Source organism: Castanea sativa, chromosome 10, assembly GCF_040712315.1.
Source record: "Castanea sativa cultivar Marrone di Chiusa Pesio chromosome 10, ASM4071231v1".
Classification (NCBI taxonomy): domain Eukaryota; kingdom Viridiplantae; phylum Streptophyta; class Magnoliopsida; order Fagales; family Fagaceae; genus Castanea; species Castanea sativa.
In genome coordinates this window covers 35,201,393-35,212,705 of record NC_134022.1, presented here as the reverse complement: position 1 = coordinate 35,212,705, position 11,313 = coordinate 35,201,393, and the positions used below count along the sequence as shown (strand labels likewise).

Here is an 11,313-nt window from a genome sequence, read left to right as displayed (position 1 = left end):
TTTTAAATTTTGTATGGTGTAACTTTATAAATTATTTGGACACCAAATTACTCTATTATTCATTGGATTGTGTAACTTGTGTAAATAAATTTATAAGAATCCAAATTATTAATAATAATTTATTTAATAATATAAATAGTTAGTTTGTGAAACAATACAATGTTAGTGAATTTAATTTTTGTAAGTTCATAAATGAAAATCATTTCATTTTATTAAATAAAATTATATAATCTTAACTATAAGTTAATTATTAATTCTTAAAGTAGATATTTGAAAAAATAAGTATTATGTCAAAGTATTTAATGTAAAAGAAAAGAAAAATAAAAGTTAATCAAGTTGTTTATGAATAAACTCAGACTTGTTTGACAAAAAAATTACTAATCTTAAATATCTAATTTTGTAATAAGCTCAAGCTCAACTTAATTAAAATAAAATAAATAATTTTAAACTTTTAATACTTAATTAATTAGGTCGACAATTGAATTGAGGTTGAGTTTGTCACTTTTATTGGCTCTCGAGGTCACCCGTACGGTGCATCAGCGTGCAGAACATAATTTCCCATGATCCTCCCCGCATTTTCAAATTTCAACGGACTAATTACTATCCCTCCCGTTTGGATACACGGCCTACCTTATCACCGTTACGTTCCTGTCCAATTCTGAGTTTTGATTTATTTCATTCATTTCTATATGTTCCCGCTCATTCACACAGTCCCTCTCTCCATCTCTCACATTTTCAATCTCTCTCTCTCTGTTCTCTTTGGTGATCTCTCTGATTCTCCCAAATCGAAACCCTAGCGAAGCTCAATGAACCACTACCACATCTACCAAGCCATTGGCAGAGGCAAAAACTCGGTGACACTTCCATTTTGCTCAAAACTAGTTCCGATTTTCAAATTTCTAAATATGGTTTACTTGTCCAAGTTTGATTTTCTTTACTTTATTAATTAATTTCTCTTTTGGTTTGTTTGTTTCCAATTTTGGATTCGTAGACTGTGTATAAAGGCAGGAAGAAGAAGACAATCGAGTACTTCGCGATTAAGAGCGTCGATAAATCGCAGAAGAACAAGGTTCTTCAAGAAGTAAGCTATAGTCTTTATTTTATTTTTCCTGAACGGATTTGTGTTTTCTTTTCTGGTTACTTTGATTCAAATTTGTGTAAAATTGTTGATCTAAGGCAAATCTGAAAATGCAAGCACTGTTTTGAAATTTCAAAACTAGTTGAATCACAAATCTGGATTTTTTATAAATTAATTTGAATCACAAGTAGTGACTGTTACTAATTGTGGATTTCTTTGAATCACATATAGTATTAGTTTTACTTTGATGCCAAACAAGTATGTTGAATGAGCTGCTAGTTCAATAATGGTCTAAGCTTGGTTTCAACGAGTTTATTTTCACATCATAAGAGAATGTACGACTTTACTTAAATTTCTACACAATAAACAAAAGAAACTGTTGAAAATAAGCTCATTTAAACACGACCAGTTTCGCATTTTTTATATATGCAGTGTGTTGTGTTTGTGTTTGTATGTTATGAGTTGTTTTTTTATTGCCTTGCTTTTGCGGTGTATTTGCGTGCAGGTTAGGGTTCTCCACTCTCTAGATCACGCAAATGTACTCAAATTTTGTTCCTGGTAAGGCGTTATTCGAATGCAGAAACACAGAATTTACTGTTGTTAGTACAGCTGCTTGCTGACTGCTTCTGAAATTTCAGTTTTGTTCCTCATTTTGCAGTTAATATTTGAATTAATTTGTTCTCTCAGGTATGAAACATCTGCTCACTTGTGGTTAGTTTTGGAGTACTGTGTCGGTGGAGATCTCATGACCTTGTTGAAGGAGGTAATGCATTTCTTTGAAAGGCTTTTTGGTATTTTAATTTTATCGATGCTGCTGTGGGTAATCCAACTGCTTGTATGGGGAGTTTGTACAAGGATACACCCTTGGTGTCAACCAAATGCAGATATGAGTTATTGAATACAACATCCTCAAATTGTGATTTAACTATGGCTGTGGACTCTGGATGTAGGTGCTGTTAACGAGCTTATTCAGTGAAATTATGAGCGTCCTTGTTACACTAGTGTTTGTGTATAAAAGGAAAATTATTGTGTCCTAGAGTTGTATCTAGTCCTTTTGGATCATGACCCTTGTTATATCAAACTCCTTTTCAATTAGTCAATAATGGTTATCAACTTATTATCTTTAAAGATTTAATAGGTACATATCAGATTGACTGAAAATAAAGCTGAGTAGTGTTTTCTATGGTTTATAAATCAATAGAACATTTGAAAGGGAAAAGGAATGGATGTGTAACACATTTCTTGCAAAATGCAATATAGCTTTATTATAATTATTTTTTTTAAGCTTACCATTTTGAAGTGATTTAACTGTTGCACCATTTCCCCAGCTTCATTGTTTCGTCTTTCTTTGAATTTGTCCCCTTTGAGTTTATTCAGAGGTCAGATATATCATTAATCTTTGGTTGTAAAGCGTGGGGAAATTATACTAATGTTGTGGCAAAAGACTTTGATTTGCATACTTTTTAGACCTTGTCATACTATTGTTTTGACAATTTCATTATACTAGGTTTGCTTGGTTAATATAGAAATGAGGACATGCGATCTGTGTATGTAAAATCTGAATGTAAAGCGTGCTTAGAATGACATGATTCACATAACTAAAATTTTTGTGGCTGAGATTCAGGATAAAAAACTACCAGAAGGTTCAATTCATGATCTTGCACGTGACCTTGTCAAAGCTTTGCAGTATGTTCATCACCTTGATTTTCCTTTATCTTTGTATAGTTAGTACATGTTTTATTCTTGAGTTATGTTCAGGAATGATCAATCTTGTCAGGTATTTGCATTCCAAGGGAATTATATATTGTGATTTGAAGCCCTCGAACATTCTTTTGGATGAAAATGGACGTACAAAGGTGCCTCTGCATTTCATTTTTCTTGTATGCTCAGGCTATTGCCAGTGGTTATGATCTATAAATGAATAATTATTATTGTATCATTATATGCCATGCAGCTATGTGATTTTGGGTTGGCTAGAAAATTGAGTGATATATCAAAAACTCCTTCTTCCTTGGTATGTTTTTACCAACTTTTGCAACAATTGATGTTATATACTGAGTTTATAATTGACTTGATAATCATTTTACTTATTTTCCCTCTTAATAAACTACTTGCTAATGTACATTGATTCTTATGAACTTGTTTAGTTGCCACAAGCTAAACGTGGAACACCATTTTACATGGCTCCTGAGCTGTTTGAAGATGGGGGTGTCCATTCTTATGCATCTGATTTCTGGGCCCTTGGTTGTGTGCTATATGAGTGTTATGCAGGGAGGCCTCCCTTCATGGGAGGAGAATTTACTCAACTAGTAAAATCCATCCTTTCAGATCCAACTCCACCTCTCCCTGGTAATCCAAGCCGCACTTTTGTCAACCTAATCGATTCTTTATTGGTAAAAGATCCAGCCGAAAGAATTCAATGGCCTGAGCTTTGTGGACACGCTTTTTGGAGAACCAAATTCACTCCAGTGCCTTTACCTCCTCAGCCTGCTTTCACTAATATGATAGAACAATATGCTAAACCATGTCTTTCAGAACGTAAAGGTGATAAATCTCTCCAAAACAAGACCCCTCCTAAGTATCGTGAAAAAGATGTAAAAGGGGCTCTGAAGCAGGATGATAATTCTATTTTAGGATTGAGAGGCTATGAGACACCAGTCAAGGGTACACCAAGTGGCCGCAAAACTCAAACCAAGGCTTCTGGTACAGTGGTTGAGGAGAAGCATAAAGATCGTCCAAGTGCCACTAGAGGCGTGAATCTTTTAAGACTTTCAAGAATAGCAAAGACAAACTTACAGAGGGAGAATGAGAAGGAAAACTACAGGAGGCCCTTGCCTAATGGCTCCGAGAATGATGCTGAAGTCAAAATTGAGAACACTGATATGGAACTTGATTTTAATGAGGACACTGAAGATGAGGCACAGGATGAATCTGATAATGCAACTTGTACTCCTGAAGACAAGATGTCAAGTCAAGATCAGCAACAGGGGAAAGTAGAAGATATTGAAAACAATACACATCAGTTTGATATGCCTGCCTCAGATGAATCAAAACCACTGGACCAGGATTCATCTTCAGAGCATATTGAAGTGGCTGCTACCCCTCCCAGTGTCAGTCCTCAGCTTAAAAATCAGAGAATTAAAGATGGTTCAGGATCAGTCCTTGACTCTGATTCTTCAAAATCGTCTAATAACATTTCCCAGGTTTTTTGGCATCCATCTGATCTCTCAGTCAGGCCTGTAATGCCTAGCAGAAAAGCTGATAAACTATTGGAGGTGATTCCTTCACTTCCCTTTGAGGCCCTGCAAGCATCTGAATATGTGAAGATGCCTAAAGACCAGTTGGATGCCCTGAACAATAGGATTACAGCCATTTTTAGTGGGAACACTAGCATTGGGGAGAAGCAGAATGTGATAAAATACCTTGAGATGTTGAGCACTAACGTTGAAGCAGCCAATATCTTGACCAATGGGCCAATAATGCTCATGCTTGTTAAAATGCTCCGACAATCCAAGGCCTCTGCTTTGCGCGTTCAACTTGCATCACTGATTGGCTTGCTGATACGGCATTCGACTTTTATTGAAGATGATTTAGCAAATTCTGGTATTTTAGGTTCACTTTCTGATGGCCTTAGGGACAAGCAGGATAAAGTGAGGAGGTTTTCTATGGCTGCTTTAGGTGAGTTGCTATTCTATATATCAACTCAAAATGATCATACTAGAGATAACAATCCACCTGAATCTCCATCGAAGGACCTTAAGTCCACATCTGGCTGGCAGGTTAGCTTCCTACTTTATTGCCTTAACTGTGGTGTTTGTGTGTCAATTTTTTTGGAGATCAGTTGATCTTTTTTTTTTTTTGGAGGAAAAAACTCCTATGGATAGGGAGAAGATCAGTTGATCTAAATATGATTTTTCTACAAGTAAAAATTTCAACACATCCTTCATGCCCCTATTATTCAACTAATTTGTTACTTATAAAAAATTGTAACATATCTACCTATCAATTGAAGTCTCATGAAGGATTTATTGGGAGAACTTTTACTTTATAGAATGTCACTGAGTCCTGTATGCACTCTTCCTGTTCTTTATAGATGCTTCACATTCCTTGGGGCAGGTTAACAATTCGTTGCTTTCATTGGTGTCATCAATTTTACGAAAAGGTGAGGATGATATGACTCAACTTTATGCATTGAGGACAATTGAGAATATCTGCAGTCAAGGAGGGTACTGGGCAGCTCGTTTCACCAGCCAGGATGTGATTAGTAATGTGAGCTATATATATAGGGCTGCAGGGAAACAGGAGAGCATGAGACTCACAGCAGGATCATGTTTGGTCCGCCTGGTTCGTTTCAATCCTCCCAGCATTCAATCAGTTATAGATAAACTTTCCTTCAAGGAATTAGCATCTGCCCTTGTCAAGGGCAGTCCACGTGAGCAGCAAATTAGCTTGAACCTTTTAAACATGGCTATGCTTGGAAGCCATATGTTCACCAGTACTGGTCGGTATCTTCTACCTCTGGCAGAGGATAAAAATCTTGTCCCAAGTCTTGTGTCTCTCATTGAGCAGGGAAGTGAAGTTTTGAAGGGAAAGGCACTCATATTTGTGGCTCTCCTTTGTAAGAATGGTAGGAGATGGCTGCCACACTTTTTGTGCAATGCTAGATTACTTTCTGCTGTGGACAGGCTAGCAAAAGATAAGGACAACTTTGTGAAACAGTGTTTAGATGCATTTGTGAATGTTGTGGCATCCACTATACCAGCTTTACTGGATACCATAGCTGGAGATATTCAGCAAATGATGGGAGGAAGGCGGCACGGTCATATCTCCGCCCTTAGCAGTCGAACTGCTTCAAAGACTAATGTTCATATGTTTCCTGTTGTTCTTCATCTACTCGGGAGCTCATCTTTTAAGCGCAAGGTGGTCAGCCATCATGTCCTGCAGCAGTTGGCAAATTTAATCAAACTTGTTGAGACCCCATTTCAGGTAGGTGGCTGCATCTGAGCATTGTTCATTTTTAGTTATGTCTAGTTTTTGCATTTTGACAAGATAGCTTCATTTTTCTCAACTGAGTTGAGTTGCGAATCTGTTAAGGTTTAAAGGAGTACTTTTGCTAAAATCTGTATGGTTGGCTAGATCTTCCAACAGTCAATGTCTAAAAACTTGGAAAATGTGAAACTTGTTATCACCTTGAATACTTTGCCTTTGTAGGGTGAAATAATGTGGATGTGGTTGGTAAAATGCCTGCGCAAGTCTGCCATATTTAGTGAACAACTTTTTGCTAAATTAGTCACTAATAAAACGTGAAATAAGTTCCTTAGGTGGATATCTTTGACTAAATTATTTGGAAAATGAGTTTCACACAATTATCTTGGCTATGTGGTGAACTTCTAACCTTGACAAAGTGGTTTTGAATCCATGTGCGTGAAAGAAACAAGATGATGCGGTTGACATTGATCTGTTAATATGCAAATTGTCTTTATTATTTGATTTGCAGGGCAGGGATGACTTCCAAATAACCCTTCTTCGAGTTCTTGAATCTGTGACAGAAGAGTCCCCTGCAATTCTTGAAAACCCCGTCATTTTCATTAAAGAAATTCTCCCCAGCTTGGCTGTTCTGTATAAGGGAAACAAGGATGGTGATGCCAGATTTTTGTGCCTGAAAATTTTGTTTGATGTAATGGTCATTTTTCTTAACGAACCATCTGATGATGAAAAAAGATCAGTAGATTTGAAGACCATATCTAATACGCATTTCCTCCCTCTCTACCCCACCTTGATTGAAGATGAAGATCCCATTCCAATGTATGCGCAGAAGCTTCTTGTGATGTTTATTGAGTTTAAATACATTAGAATTTCAGACATTCTGCATCTGAAGATAATCTCACAATGCTTTGAGTTTTTGCTCGGTGATCTCTCTAGTGCAACTGTAAACAATGTCAACTTGTGTCTGGCTCTCACATCTGCTCCTGAAATGGAACCCAAATTACTTTCCCAACTAAAAGTAGTCAGGAGGATTGGAAACCTCTTGGAATTTGTTTATGCAAAGGATATGGAGGATTTTCTTGAACCAACTCTTGGCCTGTGTAGGGCTTTTCTTCTACGATCAATCAGCAGCAGAAAAGGATTCATCTACACAAAAGAACCAGCTCTCTTAAGTGATGGTTCTGCCGAGGCAAGCAGTGCGGTTGATCAGCAGCAATGCATAAGAGACATAATGGACTTTGGTAGCAATGTAGGTGTACTGTTGGAGTTATGTGGGTCCCATGAAGCAAATGTTGCAGATATAGCTTCTGAATCTGTGGTATTGTTGCTTAAGGCAGCTCCGAGGGAAGCCACCACTGGTCTTCTAACTAATCTCCCAAAGGTTAGTGCAATTCTTGAGTCTTCAAGCAGGGGTGTCTCACACTTAATTGTGCTGCGGGTGCTGCATGCTCTTGGCTATTCTTGTAGGCAATATCTATCACAAGCAATGATATTATCGATATCTATACCTGAGATTTCAAGGATTGAAGCTTTTGTGTCTGAATTGAAAAGTTCAGGTGTATCTGCTTTAGCCAATGCTGCTTTGCTTGTGGCATTGGAGCTGCAGCGGCTGCCTCGGTGCGTTTGATGACCTCAAGGTAGTATATTTGTTACATAAAATTTAAGGTTTCTCAATTTGTTGATTACTTCTTGTTTGCTAGTGCCTGAACACAAAAAATTATTTTTTGGAATTAAATATGCTCAGTTCCATTGGATAAGAAGGCAATGGAAACATTTATCTTACTGCAGTTAGATTTTTGTTTTTTTTTCAAGAATATTTATCCTCAAGTATTTTCTTTTCCTGTTGTAGGTATAACCTGTAAGAGTCTCAAGTCGCTGTCCATGCATACCATCAGCACCCACTACATGTTTCAGCATTGGCACATATCATTGGTTTCAATTTCATTGAAGAGAGACTTCCTTTGGCAGCTATAGCTAATTTCAATTTCATTTTATGAACTTGAGGAGAGACATCCTTTGGCAGCTATAGCTGCTAAATGATGACCAATTTGGTGAAACCGGGTGATTTTGGGGCGAGGGGAGGGTTAACTTTTTTCAGATTTATAGGCGTTGTAAGGTCCCGTTGTCTGCAAATATTTTCAGTAGCACTACTGATGGTTCCAGTTTGATGTAAATAAAATATTCATTTACTTCATAGAAACTTTCAGCCTCCAATTAGTTAATGTTCTGTGCATAACTGCAAAAAATATTTTAGTTTGTCTATTTTTTCTTACCAAGGAATTAACTAAATACATCTGAGATCAAACACAAACAACTCCAAATACATTCTGAACACTTCGAAGTTTGTAGCTCAATTCCAACATTTATTGTGGAAAATCTAATACAGCTTAGAATATTGTTTGCTGACTTCTATTTGTAATTTTACTGTGAATTCCACCGAGTTGTTCCTAACAGTAATGCTTTGTTAGCATCTCCAATGAACTCCAATAGAAGAAGGGTGGTTGACATTTACTTTATTTTGGTTTAGGATTTTGTCATTTTTGTAATCAACTAGATGGATTAGGTCTAGGGGTTCCAATTATCATAAATTTAGGGAGTTCCAACATCACGGGCTGAAAGGCAAAAGGGAAATCCTCTGCTACCAAACAAAATCAGAACAAAAGTCTACTAATCTTTGACTATTTCCCGTACATGCCAACCTGTTTTTTCTCATTGCCATCCTCTAATCACTAGCTATTTGGAACTTGACCCCACCTAGAGCTTCCAGTCATACCTTTTGAAGGACCCAAATCATAACTTCCACCAAAGCCCACATACATACCAGACTCCCTCTTCTTTTCCTTAGTAAAATATTCATTTCTTAAGTATATTACATTCTCCAATAAGGTGAAATTGATTTCTTCATGATTATAATGGCCTCCTTTTGGTTTCATTTAGGAACACTCATCATCATGGCTTTCATGGCCTCACCTTTGCTTTGTTTATCTCCTCAACTTAATTCTGATGCTTCCACTATCTCAGCTATACCATCATTGTTGACAAACTCTCCCCTATCTCTATCTTCTTTCCAAGAAATATCCCCAGACATTGCTCCACTTTTGCCTTATCCTGGTGGTGCAGTGCCTGCTCCAACTGGATCATCCATAGCCACCATTACTTCAAGTCCAAGCCCTCCAAATCCAGAGGAGTTGAGTGCACCAGGCCCTGATTCTGCCTTTCTGCCATCTGGGTCATTGCCGGCTTCCTCTGCGGAGTCTAAAATCCTGTTTTCGAATATAAACATTGTTTTTGCAGGTTTAGCTGCATATTGGTGTCTGCAGCCACATAAGATGTAGTTGTTGAGGGGCTAAATGACTCCATTAGTGTTGTAGCTTCCACAGCTTCCTACTCCTTGTTGATGCTAATCTTTCATTCTTTTCAGCATATGATACAATGTATGTAGTTCTTGTCTTCAGATGAGTGTGATATTAGGGAATTGTTCCATTGTGACTATAATTTGTTGTTTTGATTGATTTTTTTTTAGTAAAATGAGATGTACTGTTGAGGGATCAGTTTTCTTGTCAAGAGTGTTGTAACTATTAAAGAGAACCTGAGTTAAAATCATCATCCTCTACTTATTATAAGAGGGAAAAAAAAGGACCAATATTTGTTGCCGGTCATTATTGCACTGTGAAACTTTTGACCTACAAGTTATTATCATCTTTTTCTTTGAACGGAAAACCGCCACTAATTGGCACCAAAAAGAGAAAGCTACAAGATTATATGCATATATTTCGCATCTATGATATTGCCTTTTACCATTAGGTCAAAACACTAATAGGTATTTTTTTGTTATATAAGTGAAATTTGAATTCAAACCCTTTATTAATAAATAATATTGATTGACATGTCTAATCATTTAAGCAGTAACTAGCACTATTATATTATTATTATTATTCTTTGTTAACATGGGTGTCTAGAGTTTTCGAGCACCTGATTATTAATCTTAAAGATCTCATGCACCCTAAAAATTTCAAATAAAATTTAATACATAATGCCATACTATTAAGCATGGGCCTAAACTAGCTTTTGGATGCAATCCATAATTTCAAATTCGATATCTAGCAACAAGGGCTCAAATGCAAGTTCTTCACCTATTGGCACATGATTAGCAATATAAAATCTCAATTAGAGTGGAGATTATGAAGCTCAAGGAAAATGTATCTTACGAGATTGTCTTATCATTCCACTAATTTACAACATGTGATGACCCACATATGGTGTGAGAGAGGTGTCTCATGAGACTGTCTCACAAGATACTTTTTCCAAGAGGAAGGCATAGCTAGAAAATTTGTTTGTGGAGGCCCCACATCTAGCACTAAAATGTAATTGTATAAAATTCTCTCTCTCTCTCTCTCTCTCTCTCTCATGCTTATGCATAGTTATATATGTATTTGTTATTTTGCTTCAAAATGTGAGTTAAAAGTTTCATCTCTATGAGAGTTGATAAAACTAATAATACATAAAGATTCTTGATAGAATTTGAAATTTATGACATTTCCTCCATGAAAAATTGCTCCAATTGTATTGATAAAAAAAAATGTAATTCTTGTGCTTAAAAGTTTATTTTTGTTATTTTAGTCCTTAAACTTTAATGTTTTTATTTGAGTGGATTTTAATTTTAATTTACTTGAATTGATTACAGGTGGTTCGATACATTGTTTCAAGTTTTGATCTGGGTTTAGACTTGAGTGGATTATTTGACTTTATTTTTTTTTTTTTAAAAAACAAAAGGAATTTGACTTTGCATTTAAGTGAATGTGGTTCGGTATTGCCTTAATTAAGAGGAATTTTTATGCTCAATCCAGGAAATGCAAGTAACAATAAAGTATGGAGAGCAAGTTAAATTTTAAGTTATCAAGTACTAGGACTAATCTCTAAGCAAGATCAAGTGCCATTGAGTTCCAAGAAGTTAAATTATCCATGTTCACACTAAATTTGATTGCAAACATGACATATCAATGGTGCACAAAAGACTTATTGAAGCCTAAGTAAACAGACTAAACATCAGATCAAATTGAAGACAAAAGCATTATAGATTATAGATCTAACAAGATTAACAAATAAGAATTTGAATCAAACTAAAATAAATTTGTATAAAAAAAAAGGTTATGACAAGATTTGCACATCTCATTACCAATAAATGTCTCCCTAGTCTGTACTATTTCGTGCTATATAAATGTATTCTATTTTTTGATATTTTGATATCT

The 11,313-nt window shown here is 36.0% G+C and overlaps 2 protein-coding genes across 2 annotated transcripts; both read left to right on the top strand.

Annotated features, from left to right (window-relative positions):
- The first annotated feature begins 699 nt into the window (after positions 1–699).
- Positions 700–8,286, top strand: LOC142611882 (serine/threonine-protein kinase RUNKEL-like). The gene is made up of 11 exons (XM_075784031.1): positions 700–854; positions 992–1,081; positions 1,584–1,636; positions 1,766–1,841; positions 2,703–2,764; positions 2,856–2,934; positions 3,033–3,092; positions 3,226–4,857; positions 5,195–6,064; positions 6,576–7,701; positions 7,914–8,286. The coding sequence occupies exons 1-10, from the start codon at positions 807–809 to the stop codon at positions 7,689–7,691; spliced, it is 4,086 nt and encodes a 1,361-aa protein (XP_075640146.1). The 5' UTR covers positions 700–806; the 3' UTR covers positions 7,692–7,701; positions 7,914–8,286.
- A 690-nt stretch (positions 8,287–8,976) lies between these two features.
- On the top strand, positions 8,977–9,399 carry LOC142612438 (classical arabinogalactan protein 27-like). Its single transcript, XM_075784535.1, has one exon. It carries the CDS (start codon positions 8,977–8,979, stop codon positions 9,397–9,399), a length of 423 nt encoding a protein of 140 aa, XP_075640650.1.
- Positions 9,400–11,313: the final 1,914 nt, after the last annotated feature.